The sequence below is a fragment of the Tasmannia lanceolata genome, unplaced genomic scaffold (assembly GCF_043159265.1).
Source record: "Tasmannia lanceolata isolate RefF3 unplaced genomic scaffold, GAP_Taslan_0.1 ptg000005l, whole genome shotgun sequence".
NCBI lineage: Eukaryota > Viridiplantae > Streptophyta > Magnoliopsida > Canellales > Winteraceae > Tasmannia > Tasmannia lanceolata.
Genome location: NW_027518682.1, coordinates 19,990,149 through 20,017,918, shown reverse-complemented (window position 1 = coordinate 20,017,918; position 27,770 = coordinate 19,990,149). Strand labels below are relative to the sequence as shown.

The window sequence follows — 27,770 nt, the reverse complement described above, 5'->3', positions numbered from 1 at the left end:
ATGATTTTTGGGACACAACCTATTTCAGCCGTGGCCCATCTAATGGACGGTTTGGATCATCCTATGGTGCAGGCAATACTGTACTTTTAATAAAGTGAAGGCAATAAGTTTTCATGGTTTTGGATCATCCTATGGCCCATCTAATTGCGCTCCCCTTTTAGCGGAATTGTGGGCAGACTTAACACTTTTTGACGTGGGGTGAAAAAATCATCGCTCTATAAGTTTTCATGGTTTCCAAACATGGCCTTTTGTTTATGAATGCTTTTTATGTACAATTCAGAAACTCATTTACATTCTCCTGTATTAATCTCGCCTTGTATCTTTCTTGATTGTAATGAATGATGTTAAACTAGCTAAACAATATCTATGGTTATTTTTACATGTTATACAGGAAATTATTTCAACAATGTCTGAGGATATTGTGGATGATGATGTTAATGATGGAAATCACTCACCATCTAGTCTTAGACGACGTAAATTAAGGTCAGTCATTTGGAATGATTTTGAAAAAGAAGAAGATTCAAATGGGGTTTTGTGGGCTAAATGCAAACATTGTAAGAGGAATCTCACGGGTTCAAGTACTAGTGGAACTACTCACTTAAAACGACATCTTGCGCATTGTCCTAAAAACAAAAATCAGGACGTAAGACAAAAAAATTTGTCTTGGGATCAAGCAAAAACAGATGGGAGTACTTGTATTAGTAATTTTAAGTTTGATCAAAATCAAAGCCGACAAGATCTTGCTCATATGATAATGTTGCACGAGTACCCCTTTAAAATGGTAGAACACCCCGGGTTTATTAAATTTGCTAAGAATCTTCAGCCGTTATTCAAGATGGTGTCTAGGAACACTATTAAGTTTGATTGCTTAGCGATTTATAAGAAAGAGAAAGAAAAGCTCTCTACAGTATTTGAAACTACTCCTGGTCGTACCAGCCTTACAACAGATATGTGGACATCCAACCAAACACTTGGATATATATGTCTCACAGCACATTTTGTTGATCATGACTGGGTGTTGAACAAGAGGATAATTAATTTTGCCGTGGAACCATCTCCTCACACTGCAATAAATTTATGTGACACAATTTATCGACAGTTATTAGAGTGGAAAATTGATGGAAAGATATCTACCATGACTGTAGATAATTTGACAACAAATGATAGCATGTGTGCCAGGTTGAAAGAAAAATTGCATGACACACTTCCACTTGAGGGTAAGTTTTTTCACGTTCGTTGTTGTGCACACATCTTAAACTTGGTTGTACAGAGTGGCTTGGAAGTGATTAATAATGTGATCCACTAGGTTCGTGAGAGTGTGAAGTATGTGAAGGCTTCACAATCACGTCAACAAATTTTTCAGGAATTGGCTAAAGTGTCAAAGATAAGTAGTGAAAAGAAGGTTTGCCTTGATGTTCCAACTAGGTGGAACTCGACATTCCTTATGTTACAAGTTGCACTAGAATATAAGGATGCATTTCTTCAAATGACACAGCGTGATCTGAATTATCAAGTAGCACCTACAAAAGATGAATGGGAAAATGCTAAAATTATTTGCAATTTTTTGAAAGTCTTTTATGATGCTACCAATATTTTTTCTGCTACCAAGTCTCCTACTGCAAATATATTTTTTCCTGAATTAATATCAATTCGGTGTGCATTGCATGAGGCATATGTGTGCGATAAATTGTTTATGAGATCCATTGTTGAGAGAATGAAAGACAAGTTTGATAAGTATTGGGGAGAATGCAGCTTGATCTTATCGATTGCAGTAGTTTTAGATCCTAGGTACAAGTTGAAGCTATTGGAGTATTATTATCCTAAAATTTACTATTTTGAAAGAAGTGAGATGGAAATCCAAAAAGCCAAAAATGCCATTAGAGACCTTTACCGAGAGTATGAAAGAAAACAAGCTTCGTCTACCGAGAGATCATCTCTCTCAGGTTTTAATTTTGCAAATGAGGAAAGGGTAGGGCTCAACACTAATCCAAGTCGACAAGATAAAATGAATCTTTTTCACCAATTTGCTATAGAAAGTTCTTCAATGGTGGAAAGGAAGGGGGATTTAGATCATTATTTGGATGAAGCCATTATCATAGTTCCTCCCACGGATGAATTTGATGTATTGAGTTGGTGGAAGAGCAATGCACTCAACTATCCCATACTCTCTATAATGGCTCGTGACATCTTGGGGATTCCCATATCAACTGTAGCTTCTGAGTCTGCATTCAGTACTGGAGGTCGAGTATTAGATCAGTATCGTAGTTCATTACTTCCAGAGACGGTAGAGGCTCTCATTTGTGGGCAAGATTGGTTGCGGGCTTCAATTGATGGTACATATATATTCAATTTAAGTTTTTTATTATTCTAATTGTAGTTTATAAATGTGGTTTTTAATTTTTAACATTTGCTCCGTATACTTGTGAAAGGTTTGGCTAGTTCTACGAATTCTATCACAATTGGCGATGAAGACTAGAGGTGGTCTTTATAGTATTTTCTCTGAGACAGGTAAATAGTTGGTTACTTATTAGATGTTGCTTAATTTTTTGTTTTGCATTGTTGAATTTATGATTCACATATATTTAAATTAATTATTTTGTTCCTTTGTATGTTGGTGTAGGGTATATCGACAATGGATTGGAGATTTTTTTGTTTAGTTGTGCCAATCGCAAAAACAATGGATTGGAGATATTTTTGGTTTAGTTGTGCCAATTGCAAAACCAACATGGCAACATTGTGTTTTTGAGTTTGATATTTTTATTTATTACTTTGTGGTTACACGAATCTTGTCAACTTTTGCAGACCTATGTATTTATGGTGGGTTGATGTTATTATTAGTGAACTATTTACAAATGACTCATTTGATTTGTTGTCTTGGTCAAGCATCATTTTTCTTATTATAAGTTTCACTATTTCAGTTGAAAGTATACACAATTCTTAGAATTTGCAGGAATTTAGAAATGGTTTAGAAGAGCAATACTATTTTTGGATGGTTCCGCGTCATGCTGGCGAGGATTATCATGGTGAGTCTTTTTTTTTTCTTGATTCATTTTCTCAGTTTTTACTTTCATTATGGTGGTCTATTGAACATATATGCCGTCATGAATATATTATTAGTTCATCAGTTTTTATTACTGAATGTTATTGTTATGAATCATATTTCTTGATAATAGTTATACATTATATTTGTGTATGTAATTTTGATTAGTTTTATTGTTTACAAGCATTATTTTACACATAGATTAAACATAGATAAATTTTAATTTAGTAGAAGAAAATGCATAGAGACACACTAATAGTGGACTGCCATTCTTACTCGTTTTAAAAAAAATAGTTGTTTACTTAGCTTAGTGGGACATAATAGGACACTCCGATGGACGGTCCGAATTAAAATGGATCGTGATCATGACTTGGAAATTTGGATCCGAAGAACAATCCGAGTCCGACCCGACCGATAAGGAATTTGAATGGATCGTGACTGTGACATAGGTGGATCCGACCCGAAGTGGATCCGTTGACACCCCTACCCAAATATTCTATGAAACATTTTTTCATGGTAGACAAACATGGCCTTAGTGCAATTTGTGCACAAATTGCACTCAAAATCCAATATGTGCCTCAAATCATCAGCATCGACTGATCTGTGATTAGGGCTGCAACTGAAAAAATTCAGGTTGGGTTGAGTTTTCTCAACCTCGATCAAGTTCGGGTTGAGGGTATGGGTAGTTCGGGTTGAGGGTATGGGCAATCCGACCCTAGTGAAATCCGACATTTTTTATAATTTTTTTTGGTAAGCTTAAAAACTCGGGTTGGGTCGGGTTGACCTCGGGTCAGGTCGGGTTCGGGTTGGAAAAAGGGTTCCTCGGGTCGGGTTGGCCTCACCTTGTGATCCATGAATGGAGAATATCTTATACAATGAGTATTTGTGTATACGTAACACTACCCACTGCATCATTCCACTAAATAATTTAATATTTGTTATTTGAGATGCTGAATACCGCTAGGTTACGAGCATCCTTTGTCCCCGAACAAGAAGAAGACAATAAGCCAAGGGGTGTTTGCAGAGTAGATAAAAGCATTTGGGCAAGGTCAATCAAAAAACAAAAAGAAGACAATAAGCCAAGGCGTGGTTGTTAGTAAAAAACAAAATCCATTGGATTTTTGTGGGAGAATAAGTGGTGACATCAGCTTTTCCTTGGAAGTCTCCCATGTAATTTTCTAGGGAATGGTGCTCTCTCTCTTTCTCTCTGCTCCCTCTCTCTCCACTCATAATGACACCTAAATGCTTGTCCCCTCCCTTGTCTCCTCCCTCATTCCACAAAATCCAATGGAATTTTTTTTAGGGTAATTTATTGTTGTGTTCTGAAGTGTTGGAAATATAACGTAAAAATGTCGGTTTTTGGACAAACTCGTCAAAATGTTATTTTATTAAAAAAAATGAAAATCATGGTCGAAAATGCCCCTCAACTGAACTATGTTGGCTTTGAATAAACCATTTTGGCTTCAACTAAGCTATTTTGGCTTCGACTAAACTATTTTGCCTTCAACTGATTAATTTTGGCTTCGACTAAGCTATTTTTGGCTTCGACTAAGTTATTTTTGCTTTGACTAACCTATTTTTGACTTTGACTAATCTATCTTGGCTTCGACTAACCTATTTTGGCTAATAACCTTTTTTTTTTGCTTCAACTAACTTATTTTTGGCTTCAACTAACCTGTTTTGACTTCAAAATAACCTATTTTTATCTTTGAGTAACTGATTTTGGCTTCAACTAACCTATTTTTTGCTTCGACTAACCTGTTTTTGGCTTCGACTAAGAAAAATTCGCTTCTGCTAGCATAAAATTAAATGAAGGAATGACTTGTGGTAATGAATTGTGGCCTCATGTAAGAACTTGGGAATGGAAGGCCTCTGGAATTAATAATTGTTTACATGGACAAGCTTTTAAATGTGGAGTTAAACACATAAAGCTTCTTTGAACTTGACCTATAAACCATAATGTTTATATATGCAAGTTTGAGGACTCAGTTGAATTAATGGGTTGCATACTTCACATGAAGGTATTCTGTGAGCAAGTGTGGAGGCATGACTCTGTTCATGGCAGATCGGATTCATTATGTTCCAACTAGAACATAAGAACATGTTCACAAAATACCTTCATAACAACCAACTTTTCAAACTTTGTATATATTTTATGTGTAATTAAACTACTTGGAGTTAAAACTTTCATTTTAAAGTTGGCTTCATCTCTTGTAAAAAACTGTAGCAGATCACCCATAATCCACTTAGATTCCTCCCACCTAAGCTATCCCTAAGTTTGCAATTTCCTCTTGTTAAAGCTGTTGGTCGAAGCCAAAAATGCTTAATCAAAGCCAAAATAGATTAATAAAGCCAAAATTGCATAGTCGAAGCCAAAAATGCTTATTCAAAGCCTAAACTAGCTTAGTTGAAGCCAAAGCCTAGTCGAAGCCAAAGATGCTTATTCGAAGCCTAAACTAGCTTAGTCGAAGCTAAAAATTGCTTAGTTGAAGCAAAAAAAGCTTAGTTGAAACCAAAAATAGGTTAGTCGAAACCAAAATATCATAGTCAAAGCCTAAAATAGGTTAGACGAAGCAAAAAATGCTTAGTTAAAGCCAAAAATATGGGATTCGAAGTAAAAAATAATTAGTCAAAGCCAAAATCAATTTATTCGAATCCAATTAGGTTACTCGAAGTCAAAATAGGTAGTCAAAGCCGGAAATGAGTTACTCGAAGCCAAAAATATGCTAGTTGTTGTCAAACATGCTTAATTGAAGCCAAAAATAATTTACTCGAATCCAAAATAGGTTACTTGAAGGAAAAAAAGTTAGTCGAAGCCAAAATAGGTACTCGAAGTGAAAAATGAGTTATTCAAAGTAAAAAATGAGCTACTCGAAGCTAATATAGATACTCGAAGCAAAAAATGAGTTACTCGAAGCCAAAATTAGTTGAAGCTGAGGCATTTTCAATCTCAAATTCTATTTTTTTTGCAAAAATAACATTTATATGAGTTTTTAAAACAACTAGCATTTTCAGGTAATTTTGGCACGCAACAGTGATTTACCCTTTTAAAAATAGGTTAGGCAAAGCAAAAATAACTTAGTCGAAGCCAAAATTAATCAGCCGAAGCCAAAATAGTTTATTCAAAGCCAACACAGTTCGGTCAGGCGGCATTTTCGTCCATGATTTTCGTGTTTTTAATAAAATAACATTTTGACGAGTTTGTCCAAAAACTGGGATTTTTAAGTTATATTTCCAACACTTCAGCACACAACAATAAATTACCCTTTTGAAAACAACTAGCATTTTCGGGTAATTTTTCCTACTCTTTGACATGCAACAGTGATTTGCCCTTAATTTTTTACTAGCAACCAAACGAAGTTTTAAAGGTCCTCGGGTTCCGAAGGAAAGGAAGAAAACAAAAAATTAGCTATGATATAGACAAAAAGAATCATTGTATTGCAACGAGTGGTTGGTAGACCACCTATTCTAGGTGGAATATAGAGTGGAAAAAAAAAAACACACCTGTGCCTTATTTTATCCTTTGCTTCTACTTTTCAACTTTTTTGAGTCCTTATCTGGCTAGCGATGGCTTGTCTCCTTTTCTTCTGGTAATGATGTCTTTATCTCTTTTTAAAGAACATGTAATTTAAACATATTTTAAAATGAATGGGTCAATTTTTAAAAAATAACCTACTTGATTTATACATGTTCATTTTTTTCTATCCCTTTTTTAGTGTATGGTTGTACATGCATGCCTACCTAGTTTAGTGGCCATGCCCCCCCCCCCCCCCCCCCCCCCCCAAGAGTGACCAATGAGACTTATTAATAGGATTAGGCAATTGAGGCCCAAAATCTTGTCACCACCAATATGCTTCTCCAGGTGCACCGTTGGGATGGAGAAATTTGAGACCACTAACGATCCTTTTTGCAAATGAAAAGCCATAGAATCGCTGGAAAGGAAAAAGGGGAAAGAGAAGCTAATCCTAAGAATTCCAAGTCACGCATCCGAAAGTCTGAAACTGAAGCGTCACTGCGTCTGCTTATTCCCATTGGTGGGCAGCAGCGGGGCCCATTCTAGCCAAGAAAATGATGAACACAATCCCACCATACCATCATGGGCCCATTCTTTTGCAGCCGATGGGATTTTTCCCTACATTACAAGCAGAAAAGTCCTTTTTAAATCCTCTTTTACATTTATTATTACTCCGATATTACAAGAAACGACTTAAATTGCGGGAGAGGATTTTCTCGCCCCCAGTGTAGGATTATGCCCCCCGTGCTCGCGTGAATTGTGGCAGAATTTAACGCTTTCTGACGTCAAATCAAGTGAAAAGTGGGGCGCATAATCGTACTGGGTAGTGGAAAAAATCATCGCCTTAAATTGCGTCTAGCTCGAATAGGTTGTTCTCTAAATTCGGAACAGAACTGCCACGTGTAACGTATTCATTAGTCTTCAGTGAGACCGAGCGTTTCCCGTCTTAGACGCATGCGCGTCATGGGATCTCTTCTGTGTGCGTAAACAGGCGAGAAAAAGGAAACGAATAAAGTGGCGTATAAATAAAGAGAGATGATATTTTCACCCCTCTGCAGTACGCATTCACCCACTTGAAACGTGAACAGTGGGTAACGTTTAGTCTTTAACGCTTTTTTGACGTCAAATGACGTTAACAGTGGGCGAATGCGTACTGCAGAGGGGTGAAAATAGCATCTCCCTAAATAAATTGGAAACTCGATTTTTCAGAGGAGAAAAAAGGCCTCTCTCTCTAGTCTCTACAACCGTGTTTGTGGAGTGGATTGAAAATGCAGCTTACTTTTCCAGCAGGGCATCGCTTCCAGGCAAGAAATGCCCTAAAAAGGCTCTATCGCTTTCTCACCAGATTTCCTTGGATGATGATGTTTTTCCTCCCTAAATTACCTTAGATTCTCTGTTTTTTCGTTACAAGGGCCGATCTCTCTGCAAATTTCCACCTCGAAATTCGAGAATGTCGTCCTGATTTGTTAGATAATCTTGAAAACCCTGCAAAATCTCTCGATTTTTGGACTTTTTGCTAGATTTGTGCTTAATGTCGTCGATACCTGTTAAAGAAATTGAAAAAAACCTTTCACGAAAGCTAACAACGGGTTTTCTTTGAAAGATTCTAGGTTTTCTTGCTGAAAGGGCGGATTAGGGTTCTAATGGCGTCAAAACATGCATCAAAGACGAAGAAAACGAATTCGTTGGTTTCGAGAGCTGTTAATTCTCCTTCTTCGACCACCTCCTCGTCTAGACACTTTCTAGAGGCGTCTTTTGAAGCCAGAGTTCTCCTGCTTCTTCGTCTGCTAGAAGCAAATCGCAATATTTCTATTCTGAAACTATACCTCTTGATATAGACAGATCAAAGAGAATGTGACGGTTACAGTTCGATTTCGTCCACTAAGGTTTGTTTTGTTTCCTTTTTTTTTTTGAAGAAAATTTTGTCTAATTTTAAGTACATTCGATTTTATTCAATGTGTTGGGTAGTCCGCGAGAAATTCGGCAAGGAGAGGAGGTTGCGTTGTATGCAGATGGGATACTATCGTGCGGAACGAGCACAATCCGTCCATCGCCTATGCGTATGGTATGCAGCTTGTGGCACTTTAGAGGTCTTTTTTATTTGGTTTTCTTGCAGGTTAGAAAAAAAAGTTAAATTTAGTTATTAGATGAGCATTTGTTTATTGCTCCTCTGAATTTAGAACTTCTTAAACATATTAATTACTAATTACCAAGGAAAAAGTGAGACCTTATTGGTGACATCTGCTTCTCTCTCCAACTTATCAATCTGTTTCATGTCTTCTTTTTTTCAAAATTCTTGTGGGGGTGGCGAAAAGGACTAATGAATTGCAGCTCAACTTCTTTGGGAGGAGGACCGACAAACATTTAGTGAAATGGGTTGTAGTGATCTTATGAAAGAAGAAAGGAGGCCATTACTAATTGCGTGCGAGAACGATGTCCCTATTGGGCAAATGGTTATGGCTCTTCAGAGAGGAAAGGGAAGCATTTTGGAATAATGTTAGTATGGAGAGGGAAGGGATGAGTGGGACCAAGGTTTTTAATTTCAGCTTCGGTGCCATAGCGGCAGGTTCAGAATCGGACCCTCGCACTGCGAGAAAACCAGAGCTCTTTCAAAAAGACAGGGGCAGAGCGAAAAATGAGTCATTTGTGATTGGTCTCACTGGGAGGAAAAGTCACTTGCTTCCAAAGATAGGGGGTGTGGAAATTTTGATGGAAATCTTGTAAAATCACAGAAGTGTATGGAAACACATGCAAATGATAGAATTTTAAGATGAAAGTTCAGACAATGCTAGAATGAATACAAATACACACTTAGAAACTATCAAATAAGAGAGATGGTCATCCATAATGGTTTTAGAACATCTAATACCTAGTGGCAACACATGCTTGATAATTCAGTGCATACCACATTTGACATGTAATTTATATAATTATTTATATATAATACATACACATAAGTGACACGATCACCCAATACGTACTACATTCCACATTAAATTCATACAAATATTTATATATAATACACTTTGCATGCAATTCATATAATATAATTATGTAACACATACTAATATAATATAACACTAATACATTTATGGTTTTAGTTGGGCCATGCGTTTCGGTTTCTGTATATGTTTTGGTGAGGATGAAAACAGAAACATTTCAGTCATTTCGTGTCGGTGGTAATTTAAAACCATAGGTGGGACATTGGTAGAGTAGGTAGAGGTTGAGGTTCAGGTGTGCTTATCTCCTATTTTCCTATCTTTGAATATCTTTCCTATGGGATTAGTTATAGAGGGGATGGAAGGAGGCTAAGGTCTTGGCTTGACATTTGTTTAGGATTGTGTTCTTTATCTCAAACTTTTCTGAGGCTCTTTAGGATTGTGAGAGATTAGAATGTGAGTATCTTTGACTGCATTAAGAGGATGAGAGGGAGGGTAGTTTGGGCATGGGTATTTTTTAAAAATTTGGAATGGGGACTGAGTTGGTGAACTAGATGGAATCCAATCAATTCTTGGTAGAAATTTGGAATCCGAATCAATTTATGACATTTTGTTACAGGCCCACTTGATTGGGAGGTGTGTAACCTTAAGAGCCCCTCATTTCCCTCGAAAGAACAAACAAAAAAGGATAAAATATGGAAAAACAAAAAAATGCCATCATTGCTATGTTAATTGCATTCTTGGTTACAGGCCCACTTGATTGGGAGGTGTGTGAGCCCCTCATTTCACATATTGTATTAGTATTTGAGTAACGTAGCTGAAAGGTTCCACCTTAATGATTCCTATTCTTTGAATAATGCAACCTTCTTCATTTATCTACGATTCCTTTTCTGTCAGTATAGGCATCATGTTCCTTTGTTGTTGTGCTTTCTAGACTATATGTGCGTGCGCGCGCGCGCGCGCGCGCGTGTGTGTGTGTGTGTGTGTGTGTGAGAGAGAGAGAGAGAGAGAGAGAGAGAGAGAGAGAGAGAGAGAGAGAGGTTGGTGTTCCTGCACAAGTGTGCTGTGTGCATGTAAGCTTACCTGCACACGAGTGCAAAAACAGGGTGGGGGCCCAAATTTTTTGGGGGTCCAAAGCATTCACTTGGAAGGCCCTTCCATGGATAGAGGGTGTGGCCCAAAAATCAGCCCCATTGAATCATCCTAACCTTGCCATTTGTGGAGGGGGAAAATGGGCAGAAACATGGACACACAATGTCTGTCCATCCCCCCCCCCCCCCCCCCCCCCCCCCCCCCCCACCTTTGATTGGGTTAGGACGATCCAATGGGGCTGAATTTGGGCCACACCCTATCCATGGAAGGGCCTTCCAAATGAATGGTTTTGACCCCCCAAAAAATGTGGGCTCCCACCCTGTTTCCGCATTCATGTGCAGGTAACTTACCCGCACACTTGTGCAAGAACACTTCTCTCTCTCTCTCTCTATATATATATATATATATATATATATATAGAGAGAGAGAGAGAGAGAGAGAGAGAGAGAGAGAGAGAGAGAGAGAGAGAGAGAGAGAGAGAGAGAGAGAGAAAACGGTTCCTACACATATGTGTAGAGAGTTCTCTACACACTAGCTTAAAATACAGTGGGGGCCCACATTGTTTGGGTGATCCAAGCCATCCATTTTAAAGGCCCTCACATAGATAGGGTGTCTACAAAAAATCAGATCCATAGGATCATCCCAACCCTACGATTTGTGGAGGTAAAATGGATGTCTTTAAATCTTCACAAATTAGTCCATTTTTTGCCTCCACAGTTCGAATGGTTAGGATGATCCTATGGATCTGATTTTTTATGGACACCCTATCTATGTGAGGGCCTTAAAAATGAATGGTTTGGATCACCCAAACAATGTGGGGCCCCACTGTTTTTTAAGCTAGTGTGTAGATAACTTATCTACACATATGTGTAGGAACCGTTCTCTCATATATATATATATATATATATATATATATATATATATATATATATATATATATATATATGCGTGCATTCTTGCTGCTGCTGTTGTCTCAGTTTCCTTCTCTGTTGGATGCTTTCATATATTAATTGCCTATTCCCCTTTTTTATGCTTTCTGGGTTTACCTAGGTTTTCATCGATATGTAGCCTTATTATGCTTATTATTCTTATTCTGCTCTCTTCATAATTTGCTGAGATGTTGAATGTAGTGTTAAAAAAAACTTGTGGTTCAAAGATTATTGTTATTTTTGCAAGATTATCCTGTATCAGCTTTGTGAAAGCTAAATAATAAAAATTATACCACTCGGGTTCATTTTGTAGCTGAATTGCTTCTTTTTTTTTTGTTTTGTTTTCCATGCTTCCAGATCGAGTGTTTGGCCCTACAACCACAACACGCCATGTATATGATGTAGCTGCTCAACATGTCGTTAGCAGTGCTATGGAGGGTGTCAATGGTGAATAGATTCAATCCTTTTGTTTTATGTGCTCATTGATTGGTTCATTTGTAGCATGTAGAAATGTTCTAGAAGCAATGCTGTCCTTGGATCAGTGCATCAACCAATGCTTGAGTTACTTTTGATAAATTATGCTTTTGATTGTTTCCTATAAGGTAGACCTTCATGAATATGTTTCTTACTTGACCATGGTGCTTTTATGTTTTGTGGACTATTTGTGATCACCTCTTTCTCTTTTACTTTTATGGAAAACTACCAATTATTTTTTTGGCATGGGCTAAACACTCTATTTGCGGTATTGCAGTATTGGTATATGATGGTGTTTTAGTTTTCCATCTTTAGAAGCTGAGGATTTTTATTAAACAAAAAGAAACTACACATTGAATCGAGAAGATAAATTGTAGTATCTACTTGTTGGCTTGAAGACAAGACAAAATAATCTAGATAGATTGCATGTAGTGTGTGTGTGTGTTCGTGCGCGCGTGCGCATATTTAAAAACGTATAATACATATATATATATATATATATATATATATATATATATATATATATATATATATATATATATATCCGTTTTTATGTCTGGTATGGTATGTTTGCTTTAATTATAATGTGCTTGTGTTTCAAAGGATACTTTTGGGATTTATAATTTATCGTTGAGTTGTATTATAAATTGTAATAATGTGGACTTTTGTGTTTTTTCTTCTTTTGTTCATTCATTCTTGTACAGACCTTCTTGGTCGTAGCCTTCTTAGAAAAAAAATTGTAATAATGTGGAAGTCTCATATATAATGACAAATCTCTTGGAGTTAGTGGTTACTGCCGAATGGTGCTCTCCTGGTAAATGGCTTTGGAGATTTGGAAGAGGGGAACAATCTTTGGGCTCAGGTCATAAAGGGCAAGTACGGATCGCTTCTAGGTCATTAGCTTTCGGATGATAAATTTAGACATGGAGGATTAACGGTGTGGCTGGACATTTTAACGTAGGAAGAGAAATTTAATGAAGGGATCATATATAGGCTATATTCAGGAGATCAAATTCGGTTTTGGCTTAACAGGTGGTGTGGTGATGCTCTGTTTAAGCTAGTATTTCCTGAGCTTTTTGCTATGATGGCGAATAAAGAAGCGTGGGTGAAGGATTGCTTTGAATGGAGAGAGAACAAAGTTTCATGGGAAGTTGAGTTTAGAAGGAACTTTTTCGACAGGGAATTGGAGTAGCACACCCCATTTTATTGGACACTTAGTATATTAGAAGATTAGGAGTGGACAAGAGGGTTTGGACTGGAGCTCTTCTGAGGTATTCTGCGTCAAATCATTCTCTCGCCAAATTGCCTCTGGCCCTATGGCCTTGCTCATAGCCAGAGTGTGGGACATCCCAGCATCACCTTAGGTGAGCACTTTTGGATGGACGTCCTTCCTTGATAAGATCTTGACAGTGGATCACCTGCACAATCGTATCATGTGGATTATAGATCACTGCTCCTTTTGCATTAAGTCAGGCGAGACAATAGACCATTGTAGCCTGACTAGAGAGGTTTGGAGCAGAGTGCTTTCTAGGTGGGGCATTTCATGGGTCATATCCTCCAATCTTAGAGTTATTTTAGCGGGGTGGTTCTCGGCGCCTTGGAAGAAGACAGGAAAAAATCTATGGAAGTTGATCCTTCTTGCGGTCTCGTGGGTTTTGTGGAAGGAAAGAAATGCTAGTGTTCATAGGTCTTGCTAAGAGGTCCCAATTTATCTTTTGGAAGGCAATTGCCCTATAATTTCGTGGGCAAGGACTGTGCCTTCTTTCAGGTTTGTTTCAGCCCATGACTTGTGGTATACATGGAAGGAAGTTTTTGCTAGTTTGGAGGGGACTCCGGTTCTTAACCAAGAATGGGCACGACCGGCGCCTGGCTTTCTAAACCTCAACTTTGATGGCTCTAACATGGGCAATCCCTGGCCAACTGGGATAGGAGGTTTATTAAAGAATAAATACTATATGGGCTTTCTCTGGCCCAATCGGCATTGCAGATTCAAGTGAGGCTGAGGTGAGGGCAGTGCTTCAGGCTTTGAGATTGCTAGATCACAATCTTTGATACAGGTAGTAGTTGAGGGGGATTCCCTCAAATGTAATCAAGTGGCTCAAGGGGAGCCTGTTGGTTCCTTAGAGGTTTGCCCATTGGTACGATGAAATCCAAGAAAAAAAATCGAAGGGTCGGTGATCTCTTTCTTTCATGCAAGGAAGGTTTTAAATTTCGGTTTTGGTGTCGGTTTCGGCCACCACTGAAATAGAAATATTTCGGTTTCGGTGGAAATTTCGGCCGAAATCATGTAAATTAGGTTAAAAATTTCCTTTTTTATCATTAAAAAAGATTCTGTAAAAATTTCCATGGTCATTTTGGCAATTTTGGTGGAAATTTTTGTAAATAATGGTGATTTTGGTAATTTCGGTTGAAAATTTCCGTTTCGGCGAAATCCTATAAAAATCTGTTTCATGGTGTATTTCATTTCGGGCTCGGCTGAAACCAAAATATATCGGCCAAAATTTCAAATTTCAGCCTAAATGTAAAACTAACAGTGACACTGATAGGATGGCCAGGGAAGGTGTTTTGAAAGATGGTCTTGCTGTTTTTTATTTTTGGCCGCCTTGAGAGGTTTGGTGATAGCTCGATTGTAGCTATCATTTGTATTTATGGTATTGGTAGCTGTTCAACTTGAATGTAGCTTGGTGTCTTTGTATTGACTTTCTCGGTCGCGGGTTCCCCTGCTTTCATCAATAAAATTCACTGCCATTCGAAAAAAAAAATCATTGACTTGCTCGAGTCAACTCAGTTTCACCTTGGCCGAGTTCTCCTCTGTGTCCCAATTTTTAAACATTGACATTGTATGCATATACTATAGTTTTTTGGAGTAACGTTCTGTAATGATTGACTGATTATGCAATTTCACTTGATTATTTCTTATTTTCTTCGAGCAATTTATTCCGCACTGTTTAGAAAATTGTTTTTTTTTTAAATTTCCTAATCTTTTTAAATTTGTTATGTAGGCACAATCTTTGCTTATGGAGTGACAAGTAGCGGGAAGACCCATACAATGCATGTGAGGGTTATAACTCATTCACCTGCAGTCTTCTGATAAGATCTTTTCATTTCTTATTTTCTGTTAAGCACTGCAGTAGTCTGTTATTACGTTCCTTTTACTATTTATGTTTACATATACCATTTGGTATTTCATGGTAATGAAGCAGGTTTCAATTCATTATCCTTGTCTTCTTATTTGCATCCTTGATAACCTTATGATCTCCAATTGAATGTACTACTTGACTTTGGTAGACATCGATTTGTATGCCAATCATGACACTGTAGTCCATCTCATGACATTTTACCTTCATCCTACAAGATCTACTTGTGACACAAGATTGCTACGTGTATAGTGCAAAAATGATTAATATGGCATACTTTGTTTCTAGAAGGATAATTTTTGTTCTAGAACATATTCGTTGGGGGGGTCAGTATATGAAAGTGCAAATGTGTTAGTATCCAATAGTGTCTATTCATTATTGTATCTCACACCCACCCACATCATGATCTTGGTTAGATCTGGAAGTGTACTTGGTAGGTTGCTTGTCATTTTCTAAATGTGCTTCTCTACCATACTTTTAAGAATTAGTTGTACACTACTAACGGGGCTCGAAAACACCTTGATGACATCGAATTCTTAAATATCTCGCCTATGCATGTAGCTCCTAGGTTGCCATACCTAGACAACAACCTAATGGATTGGTGATCATTTGTTTCAAAATGTTTTGGCCAGAACATTCAAAATGTTAAGGTTTCTGCAGAAACATTGAAACATTTTGAAACAATTATTGAGTCTTTTGGAACATACCCTGATGGGAAAAAATAGAGTTTTAGGCATTAAACCGTCTATCCCTCCTTATGTTGAAACTTAAAGAAAGAATCATTCACATGCCATTAAACAATGTACACAACAATCTAATGGATTGTTGTGCAATTGTTTTGGCCAAAACATTTAAAACATTAATGTTTGTGCAAAAGCATTGAAACATTTCGAGATGGTTACTTAGTCATTTCGAACTTTCTTCCATGGGATGAAACCTTCTCCCCTACCCAATATTGAAATCAAAGAAAAAATCATTCATATGCCATTAAACTAGAGCACAAATTGGAGTGTGAATTGAGTCATCGACTTATTGAATCAATTGCCCAATTTAAGGGATTTTCCTCTTGTATTATGCTCTTAGATTAGTGGCTGACATTTTAATATTTTTAGTATTCTAAATCGTTTCTTCTTCTTCTTATTCTTCTGGATGAGATGTAAGAACATTATTGAGGCATGGATTTGGCACCCGATCCATCCTCATATAGCATTTATTAGTGGATCATTGGGAGTAAGAATCATTCAACTTTCAAAAAAAAAAACACACACAAATCAAGGATAGATTAAATTTATATTGTATTTTGTCATTATTTTTTTTATTTTGGTTTTAATTTTTAAATAAAATAGCGAAAATTTATTTTAAAAAATAAACATTTTTTCTTTGTCATTTAGTGTATTAGTGGTATACTATGCCATTCTATATTACATAAAAATCATTAAACTTTCAAAAAACTAACAAAGGCAAGGCAAGCACATATTTAGCCATGTCCTGTTATGGATTAAATTTTTGTTGTATTTTCTCACTATTTTCTATTTTAGATTTATTTTTTAATTAAAATATTAAAACATCATTTTAAAAAGAAAATATCTTTCTTTGCCATTTGGTTTATTAGTGGCATGTAATGAATTATCAGCATGAAGGAAATAGGCATGTCACAAGATGTTCGATGTTAAACCATTTTAGGTGGTTTTCTTGTTAAGTAATGGTTTTAGTGTTCATTCCAGCATTCCTAAAGTTTTATCTCAAATGTCCATCATTTACCCACGTTTTCATACTTTCTTGTAATTTTATAGGATTTCAACCCGAAATTTCCACCCTAATCAAAATGTTTCCATTTTCGTCATGATCGAAACACACCGAAATTGAAACTTTACAAAGTGACTCCACAAGGAGGATCTTGCACTGGAGGAAGCTGGCATTGGATATCTAGCCTGTCTTCTATTTACTCCTTAGTTGTCAGTCTGTTCCGAAGTCCATTTCATTTTTCTCCAAGATTGAAACATTATGATGTTCTGCTCGCTGCTCTGTGCTGTTTCGAAAAAGATGCTTCTAGATGTAAAATAGCGTAGGACATTGTGGTAGAAGAAAAAACTGAGATAGCACAAAAATGACAAAAAAAGTTGTCTTCAATCTCAGTTTAGTGTTTTGGCCTTTTGGGAAACAAAAGAAATCCTTTGTGATCAAAAGAAGGGGTTTTTGATGGATTTTAGCCCATGCAATCATTTGGGAGGGGTGCAATATATCAAGGGTCCAGACGGAAGAAGGTGTTCTGGAGGGAGTATTTGAAGATGCTGTTCCGGTTTGAATTTTCGTAATTTTCAGGATTTCGGCCGGAATGTTTCATTTGGATTTCTGTTCCATGCTCCATTCTGGAGCAAAATTTTCCAAATATTTTATCAGGAACATAATGGAATTGACAACAAACATTTACAATGTCTATCCTAATATATGAATTGATTTAAAGTGGTTGGTATTCCTCAATGTTTCAAAACACAGATGGGAGCCAAAAAGCAGGCAAAACAAATCCTAGTGTACTTGGCGCAACGAGGTCGAGTACTTGGTTGATGTGATTATAAGGAATGAAAGGGAGTTTTGGACCTTTTGGTTGACTTTGCAGGGCAAAATGTGGACTGTGAAAAGAACTCGTCCAAAGTAAAACGGGGTCGACTTGAGGTTGATGCAGAGAGTTTTGGAGCAGTGGTATTGTCACGCATAAATTGAGGCATTGCCAACTATGTCAGTTGCCTTATTTGATCTACTTGTACCTTCATTTATATAGGAAAAAAATTAACATGGGTGGCATGCCTAATCTTAAGGGTAGCCATACCAGCCTCGATAATTTTATTCAAATCTAGTTACCATCATTTAATGCTCTTATTTTACCAGTCCTATGTAAGTTCTTCCGTAGGTTTATGGAGCCTTTGTTGATGATTTGACCCACCGCAACAGGTTTGTATAGTTTCTGAAGATTTCCATGAGCGAACTTCAACACATGATGGGATCATATCGGCTTGCGTAGGAACACGAGTATCTATTAGACGTGGATGCTGAGATGAAATTTTTAATATTGATACTCACAAAGCTTTTACATGGACGGACGGGAAGCTTGATGTGGATGTCTATACCGTACGCCATCATTTGGCACATCTGGTCGGAACGAAATAATCGTATTTTCAATGATCGACAGAGGGGCTGGAATCATATAGCGTTGGATATCATGCTAACAATTATCGGATGGGCCAAAATCCGGGCTGGTTTCTCGTACTCAGTAGGTGACATACTTAGAAATGGAAGCTCTGTGTTGATGGAGAAAAGAAGGTCTATGAAATTCATGCCTCAATGGAAACCGCCTCCAGATGGTTTTTTCTAATTAAATTTTGATGGAAGCTCGTTAGGAAATCCTGGTATGGCGGGTATTGGTGATGTAATACGCAATGGGAAAGGTGAAACGAACATGTCATACTCTGGACCAGTGGGTATATGCAATGCGAACGAGGCTGAGGCGAGGGCTTTGCTTTTCAGCTTGAGATGGTTCTTGAGTCATAACCTGGGACCGCTGATTGTGGAAGTCAATGCCATTGCTTGGGTGGGAAATAAATGTTCTGGACCGTGGCGCCTTGCTCATATTCTGAATGAAATCCTGAATTTGGTACGTATCGTCCAACCCCTTCTTATTCACATGCAGCGATCAGCTAACGTGACGGCGGACACTCTAGCTGAAGATGGGGCCAGCTGGGCTGATATGCTTATTGTTGCCGAGGATTGGGTCATCCGAAAATTTTGAGAGATCTCTTACTTTTGGTTTTTGGGATAATATTGTAATTCATAAACTGATTTCTTGGGGACAGCTTGTCCCCTTCACTATTGTATGTTTTTGAATTTGCAATTGGAATAAAAATGTTACTTTTCAAAGAAAAAAATAAGATTTTTGCTGTCATGCTTTTTATAAAGTGAGATGTTCTTCTTTCTTGTAAAGATTTCTGGTCTAATAAATTAATGCTACTGACATTGGCATCACCCTTTTTTTTAAAAAATAATGGGCCGAATTAACCTTCTCTTTTATTATTTACCCAGTCGTCAAAAGCTTTTACAATTGCCAAAAAGCTCTCAGCTTACTATTAAAACACAAAGTACAAGGTAGTTCGGTTCATTATCAAAACATAGTTGCAAATACCAGTAACGTAAATTAAGCGTGATTTGTTTCATTGGGAAACAAATTAGAAAAACATCGGTAGATGTACAATCCCAGTCTATGCATACTCACAGAAATGTTGGAAGAAACTGTTTTTTCATCAAGTTTTGATTTAAATTTTCATAAAATATTTTTTAATTGAATTTGCTCAATCGTGGCATCTCGTCTGGTGCTGATTTCTCGGCTATGTGGCATAATATAATATCATTTTCCATTCAAGGTTTTAAATTTCGGTTTTGGTCGGCACGGAAATGGAACATTTCGGTTTTGGTAGAAATCTTGTAAAATCATGGAAATGTAAGGAAACATATGCAAATGATGAAATTTTAAGATAAAACTTTGGGAAGTGTTAGAATACTCACAGATACATACTTAGAAACCATCAGAGCAGCAAGAAATTAAACCATATTGGCTTAATCACATCGAACACTTAATGATATGCGTTGTTGCACATGTCTGGAATAATAAAGTCAAGAAAGAAGTACAATGTCTGGAACAATAAAGTCAAGAAAGAAGTACAACGTAATGAAGTATATGAAAGTACGATGACCAGTCCCCCCTTCGATGACACCAACTCAATATCAATATCACATAGACTTGCTACGTATTATTGGCTCCATGTTGATCTGACATCCCATGCATAAGATACTGTTACTTTGTTCAGTTTAATGATTTTGCCTACAAATATCGTTCTCTATATTAATGAAATGAAATTAAATACAAATCATATCATAATTCCATTTTTGTCATTCCATTCCGATCATTTCAGTCGAATTTGGGAATTTCGATCGGAAATAATGACGTGGAAGGAATTCATTGAGATATCGTTTTGGTGGGGATGAAAACAGAAACAATTCACTCATTTCGGGAAAATTTAAAACCATGTTTCCATCACACTAATCTGCTACATGGAATTAGTGTTTACTCAGTTTTCCATCACACCAGTTCGGTACACAAAATAGGTGTTTATACAAAGAGTGGGAACATTGTTGGTTCATAAATATTCTTAATGTACTAACTTCCTTGGTACACAAATGGCAGGGAGATCAGAGGTCACCTGGAACTATACCATTGGCTGTAAAGGATGCATTTAGTATCATACAAGAGGTAATATGAATAGATTATTCACTTCCCAGTGTTTATTGTCTGCAAATTTAATGAGGGGACTTCATCTGATGACTGTTCATGTTCTAGACTCCAAGTCGGGAGTTTCTCCTTCGTGTGTCATATCTAGAGATCTATAATGAGGTGAGTTTCTTTCCCAAATTATTTGGCTGGTCATGCTCTCTTCATATCCATTTATTTCATGATTTTCATGTATAAAAACATGCAAAAGATTTGGTGCTCTCTTGTATAATAATTTTACTGCTTCATCATCAGAATTTATTCTTCTAATTTGATGTGTCACTCTTGATTTCTTATTCCTTTATGTTCTTTCATTTACTTCTTGAAGTTCATGAACGGCATGTATTATAGGCCCATTCTTATGCATAATGCTAGTTTTTCAATATCTGTTTTTATTCTCTCTAAGTTACATTAGGAAATGACGCCCTTGAGGTGTGGATGAATCATTCTTTATTTTGCCCCATAAAAGTGTATATACAGAGTCCGAGTCTCATGTTTTCTAAGCGGGTCTTTACTTTTTATTTCTGCTAGCATTAAAAGTGGCCACCTAGGTGTCAAGGTACTCACCTTGGCCTTTGGGAGCCTACCACCGGTTTTTTGATGATGGAAAGATTTCTCAACTCAACTCAACAAAGCCTTTGTCCCAAACTAGTTGGGGAATGATGGAAAGATTATCAGATAAAAATAAAGGGAGGCACACCAGAGACCGAGATGGACAATACAAGCAAAGAGCAAGAATAAAATACATAATTATAATGAGCCTCAAGGGGGAAGGAAATCAAACATCTCTAGCCCCCCTCTCGACGCTAGCCCTTGCTAATTGATCCGCATTGCTATTCGCCAGCCTTCTTATGTGTCTGTAAGAAATAGATGCTCCGGCCACTCGCTCTTGAATCTCATCAAACCAGTGTGCAAATCTCCAATGGTGGGGATGATTCCCTCTCAACCATCTAATCACATTGAGGGAGTCGCCCTCTATGATCAGCCTACCCAGCCTATCCAGGAGGTTACTAGCCATAATCCTCAAGCCCTGAAGAGCAGCTCACCTCCGCCTCATTAGAGTCTGTGGTTCCAATAGGGCTTGAAAAAGCCCATCTCGTTTCACTTTCTTCATCTCGCAATAGCCCTCCTACTCTTGCTGGCCCAGGATTTCCAAGGCTAGACCCATAAAAGTTGAATTTCAATTTCCTTGGGTTTGGCAGTTCCTATTGAGGGCATGGAGTCATCACCTGCTTGCTACAACAGCATATCACTCTCCAACCTTGCCAGAGATCAAAAGCTGATACAAATTTGAAGATCTGAAGAGACTTAACCCACACAATTGTTAAGGTGATCACTTTAGTATAATAGATAAATTGTACAGATTTACATAGGCCCTTAAAAACTCGAACATTCCTCTCCTTTTAGAGCACCCACAATATGTCGAGCAAAACCACATTCCGAAGTGTCTTTCCATTTGAGCGCCACGTAACAAAGGGCCAACAATCCAGAAGGTCAATTAACTTTTGAGGGGAAACGCACAAGATACTGAATCTACTCAAAAATTGTACTTTACACCTCTCTAGCCAGCCTGCAATCCCCTCTTCAGTTTCAAGAACAACAAAAAGAGGAAGTGGGGATTTAAGAATTTTAGGGGGGGAACACACATGCAGGAATTTCTTGGAATGCAGAGGAAGTACTAAGAGGATTAGTTTCTGCTTCTGCACCAATGCACCTTGTAGGAGATTGATCCAGAAGAGGAGCTAGGTTTGAGCCTGTTGTGAACCATTTGAAAATTGAAACGCATTATTTGTATTTAAGTTGCATTGAAATGTCTGACTAATATTCCTCGCTTCCTTTTATTTGTAACTAGAAATAATTCAAAAGGCTTACATGCCCGACAGGTAAATTACAACTTTACCCCTTGCATCAACTTTAGTAACTTACAACAATTCACTCGGTGTTGGTCCACTCCAACACAGAATACTGCAATTATTTGCTAAACTTGTCAGGAGCATAGTTGTCAAACTCTTACGAGTCGTACAAGTCAAATCTCGAGTCGAGTTGCCCATGCGAGTCGCCTCTATCGAAAACTCTTACGAGTCATCTGGTGCTCCTACGAGTCGCTCCGAGTCGAGTAAAAAAATTATGACTCTTACGAGTCGAATCGAGTCGTTGGGCCTGGACTTTCTTGCTTTGATGGTTGAAAACTTGGAAGTGGGGACTTAAAACTTAATTATTTTTGTTCATGCCAGTTACAAGCATGTAGTTATTTGCTAGTAAATGGTGGGCCCCACGCCATCAATACATGAGATGTAAAATGGCGGACTCCAGTCAAATGCATAGGTTTGGGTAGGGATGGTGGACACCACCTTGTCAATAACATTAGGGGTAAAATGGTGGGCCCCACTTTCTGCATTGGTTTGGGTAGAGACAGTGGGCCCCACCAATGCTAGGCATGGTCATTAAATATTGGGCCCCACCTCATCATAGCATGAGGTGTAAAATAATTAGTCCAAACCATTCAAAAAAAAGAAGTTGGTCCCACGGTGTATGCATGGGTTTGGATAGAGTTGGTGGGCTCATCAGATCAAGGGTAAAATAGTGGACCCTACCTATGCTATTCTTGGGTATAGAATATGGGCCCCACCCCACCCATTCAAAAGATCAAAACATGATGTAGGGGAAAATACTTTCGAGGAAAAACTTTTTCTGGAAAAGGTGAATGACATTTGGAAAGTTACGTGCTTAGTATATATTATGGATGGATAGATGGATATTTTTGGCTTAGTGCTTTATCTATGTGCAATTGGATTATATTTTTTTTACATGCTTCATCTTTTGAGATATAATGATATTTTTTTCAACTACATTTCTACTCTTTTCAAAAACTCTACAAGTCACGAGTCGAGTCGAGTCACAAGTCATAAAATTAAGAAATCGAGTCACGAGTTGAGTCACGGGTTGACAACTATGGTCAGGAGTTTTAATGTTTGTCACGACATTCATTTTCATGGTTTCAGTGCTTTTCATATTTTTAATTTTTTTACTATCTTGCAAATTCTTTTGCTTTCAGGTCGTTAATGACTTACTTAATCCAACAGGCCAGAATCTACGTATTAGGGAGGATCTTCAGGTGCTCGTCTTTCCCTTTTACAGGTTCTCATTTTAGTTTCACCATCTTTACAAAAATTACTAATCTATTCATTTTTTTGGAATGACATTACTATTCAATTCATTACTCAAACTGTATTGCTAATTTTTAGTTACTTCAGCTTCCTCAATTTTATCACTCATCTATTCCTGTTACCATTTGAGTGCTATATTTTATGAGCAATATTTCATTATAGATGCAGCATAGATATGCTATGCTTTTCTCTATGCTTTTCTCTTTTGATAATCTTCTCAAATATGCAATAAAATTGTGATTTGTTCTTTTCATAAATGTAGAATGTCAGTACGCTTCCATTTCCTCAACAGGCTTTGGAACACTGATATTGAGTTATGCATGTGGGTGTTCTGAATCAGACATAAAAAAGAAAGGATATTGGCATTCCCGATAATTTTCCTTTCAAGATATATTGCTACCTTTCACTAGCAAACATGAAATGAAGGATTAAATTTCTGCCCCTATTGCTGAAAGTATTTTACTAGTGCAAAAACTTAATGTGTGAAGGGAATTGGATATTCGGCAAAAGAAATTTGTTCACATTAGTGGAAAAATTTACATTATCTACGAATTATGACTTGTGGAATTTTTTTTTCCAGTCTAGTTCTTAAATACATCAGTCGCTATCCTGAAAGTAGAGCGCAGCCAATATGAGTCTTATTCATCAGTGCAGCAGATACACAATGAGATGTGTTGTCCCTGGTTTAAGGGTTATAGATCAATGAAGCAACCCTTGTAGTTCATAAAAGAAAAGAACAGAATTGAATGACATAGTTACTTGTTAGCAATGGTTCCCCTCAAATTATGTTGGGAGTTTGAATCATCTGCAATTTTGTGATAGAGATGCCTGTCGTTGGGCAGACATTTGGCTATGCCAGTTACCCACAGATTGGAAGTGATAGGATGCAGCTTCTAGTATCAAGTTAGAACCTTCACTTTGATTACATGTCAGTCAACTTTGATATATACTCTGGTTGGACCTATAATTCATTGAGCATCTACTTCAACATAGAGTTTCTCATCGCTTCTTATTTGGCTATACTTTTAGATGTCGCTAGACATTCTTTGAGTTTCTGCTCCGCAATATTAGATTTTTTAATAAAAAATTACAGTAGCTTTACGCATACCACTAGGATCATCACGTCTCCAATCAGTATTTGTGTAGGTACCTAGACCTTCTAATTGCTTACATGGGATAGGTTACAGAAACAACTTCCCAGTCATCAATTAAATTGTGGAAAAAGGAAAACTTCTGAGCTGACCATGAATGCGAGTACTTTACCCCCCTTCTCCCTTTCTTTTTTTCCCATTTTTCTTAATTGCTCGTGGTGTTATTTTAAGCTTCATGCCTATTTTTGTCAACAAAACGAGGAGGTAGACTAGGATCCATCTTTTGACATCTATCCAAGCCCCTTTCCAGAATATATGTTGTCAAATTTTAAGTACAGATTTGTTTTGAAACATAGGAGTGAAATATCAAACTGTATATAAAGTGATAGAATCGCTAAACAAGAAATGGTTAATAGCTAATACTATTATGGATGGCCGAATGGCGCGGTTAATTGTATCTGTCCAATACAGGATGCATGAGTTACAGCCTTTTTAAATCTAGCTTGCTGTGGCTTATTCTTTCTTGATATTGTGGAACTGCTTCTATTTCTTCTTAGTTACAGTTTTTGCTTATTTTGGTGGTAGGGGACATTTGTTGAGGGTATAAAGGAAGAGGTGGTATTGTCTCCTGCCCATGCACTATCTCTTATAGCAGCCGGAGAAGGTAGAACTTCTCTCTTTTTAATTCTATGCAGAATGCTTAGCCCAGTTGGTAGACTGAAATTTATTTATTTGGATCTTTCAGTCACTGGCCCACCGCTCACAAGCATGTGCTTTTGGTGATCGGGTGGCCACCTCCATGGTTCCGTGTTGAACGAATCATCCTAACCCCTCACTTTAAAAGGATCATGTTTACGAATTTTCCCAGAAAACTTTTAACTGTTGATATTGAGAGGCCTTGATTATTTGGTCGATATCCGGTTGGTATGCGATTGAAGGCCACTGTACAGTCTGGGGTGGCCCACAAGATCAACAGCTCACTCTCCACACATGCTTGTCGTGTGTGTTATGGATGCAGCTGAAAAATTCTCAGTCGGTGACTGGGCTTATCATTCCTCTAGTTCTATAAGAAACTCGTTTTGGAGGTGATTTTTGGTACACACCCCATCCATGATGGCTTATCTGCGTTCGAGTGCAGGAAACAAGGGTGGGCCCACATTTTTTGGGTGATCCTAAGCATTCATTTGAAAGGCCCCATCATGGATGGGGTGTGTACCAAAAGTCAGTTCCATTGGGTCATCTTTGGGTGTCCATTTGTGGGTGAGAAAATGGACAGATACTGTTTGTCCACAAATCTGCCCATTTTTTCACCCCACAAACGGAAGGGTTAGGTTGATCCAATGGAGCTGATTTTTGGTACACACCCCATACATGATGGGGCCTTTCAAATGAATGCTTAGGATCACGCTAAAAATGTGGCCCCACCATGTTTCTGCACTCGAGCGCAGATAAGCTTATTTGCACTAGAGCGCAGGAACTGTTTCCTCATATGTGTGTGTGTGTGTGGTTCAAATTCAATGTGTATATTCCCAATGTATGGATTACTAGTATGGTGCTTTAATTTTTGTTGAACGATATATATATTTTTTCCATATTGGTTTCTGTAGCATGTATTTGATACATTTGTAAATTGAGGTTGGTATTGTCACCTTTGAATTAGGCACTTCCACCATGTTGGTTTGTCCTATATGCAAAAAATTGAAGTATATCAAATAAGACGAATTGACATGATGGAAGTGTCTAAATTCATTGGTAAATACCAGCCCCGTGTAAAGTTCACACCAATTAACAAGGTCAATTTGATTTGATTATATGACATTGCTTATTTTGTTTTGAATAATGAAAACTATTGATAATTCAATGGATAATGCCACCCAAACTAAAGAATACATACCATTCAAGAAAACTAAACGATACACATTCTTGTACATAATGTAGGTCTAAGAATACCATATCAGGCCATGAGACTAGTCTTTTCATTCACTTGTGGATATGAGGTAATGGAGCATTTGATTAATGACTGACCAAAAGGGCAATAAGTTTTTTTTTTTAACATAACAGAGAACATGACCTAGGATAGGATAGAATGGAAGAAAATGATCCACGTAGAAGAACCCAACTAGAGCCAGGATTAGAGATGGATAGATTCCTTTCACTTTCTTCATGAAATTTTTCTAAAGGATTCATTTAGCCGACCCCAACTAGTTTGGGACAAAGGCTTTGTTGAGTTTTGTGTGTGTGTGTGTGTGTGTGTGTGTGGGGGGGGGGGGGGGGGGCATCTATGGTGTTGTGATTCGGATGCCCCTCTTAAAACATCACAGCTCGTTTTTTCGGGTGGTCAGATCTACGAGTATTAAGGGAGTTGTTTGAAAGCCACCTTTCCATTGGGACCGTTAGGAGTGATTTGAGCCCGTAGAGTTTGTTGATGTTTGACAGAGGGAGCTGCTGGATAGAACAGATTGGAGGTTGCGTTCAAGGGGCATTTTCTTTTTAAGTCTTTGTTTCAGATTGTTGAGTCCTAGCAAGTTCTTAATGCCCACGTATAGATTTTGGTCTTATCCGTGGCTTCCTAGGGTTATTGCTTTTTTGTTCAGTTGAAGCTCTTGAAAACAATTATGAGGGGACTACCTACTTCGTAAACTTTGTAGGCTATGCCATCAGTGTGTTATGTGTTGTGCAGTGGATGACTTTGTGGATCATCTTCTCATTCATTATGGTTTTTAATCAAGGCTTATGGGTTTAGGTTCTAACTTTATTTGGAATCATGTAGTAATGCCATGTTAAGTGGTGGAGTTGATGAAGACTTGGACTTTTCTTTCGCTATTGGCTACGGAAAGGGTTCTTTGGAAGTTGAATGTGATGGCTTCCTTGTGGGCTATCTGGAAGGAGCATGATCGTATCATTTTAGGGGAAAGAGGAAGGGTGTCAACTTTGTTAGAATAAGCCTATATGCCTATGGGCATTTTAGTCATTGTACATCTCTTTATGATATTATAAATAAATGAGTGAGGGGGAGAAGCCTTAACTCACTTTTTCTCTTTTCTCACTTTTCTCTTTCAACGTGGTATCT

At 37.6% G+C, this 27,770-nt stretch overlaps 2 protein-coding genes across 2 annotated transcripts in view; both read left to right on the top strand.

The window, feature by feature from the left end:
- Positions 1–406: 406 nt before the first annotated feature.
- On the top strand, positions 407–2,476 carry LOC143876413 (zinc finger BED domain-containing protein RICESLEEPER 1-like). Its single transcript, XM_077378109.1, has 3 exons — positions 407–1,231; positions 1,364–2,333; positions 2,430–2,476. The coding sequence occupies exons 1-3, from the start codon at positions 407–409 to the stop codon at positions 2,474–2,476; spliced, it is 1,842 nt and encodes a 613-aa protein (XP_077234224.1).
- Positions 2,477–7,869: 5,393 nt separating this feature from the next.
- Positions 7,870–27,770, top strand: part of LOC143877874 (P-loop containing nucleoside triphosphate hydrolases superfamily protein) — a 34,356-nt gene continuing 14,455 nt past the window's right edge. The window contains 11 exon segments of the mRNA XM_077380169.1: positions 7,870–8,312; positions 8,315–8,395; positions 8,398–8,440; positions 8,523–8,569; positions 8,572–8,619; positions 11,872–11,961; positions 14,991–15,043; positions 20,359–20,424; positions 20,512–20,565; positions 23,498–23,557; positions 25,286–25,364. Of these exon segments, the coding sequence (XP_077236284.1) occupies positions 8,198–8,312; positions 8,315–8,395; positions 8,398–8,440; positions 8,523–8,569; positions 8,572–8,619; positions 11,872–11,961; positions 14,991–15,043; positions 20,359–20,424; positions 20,512–20,565; positions 23,498–23,557; positions 25,286–25,364 (736 nt within the window). The 5' untranslated portion in view covers positions 7,870–8,197.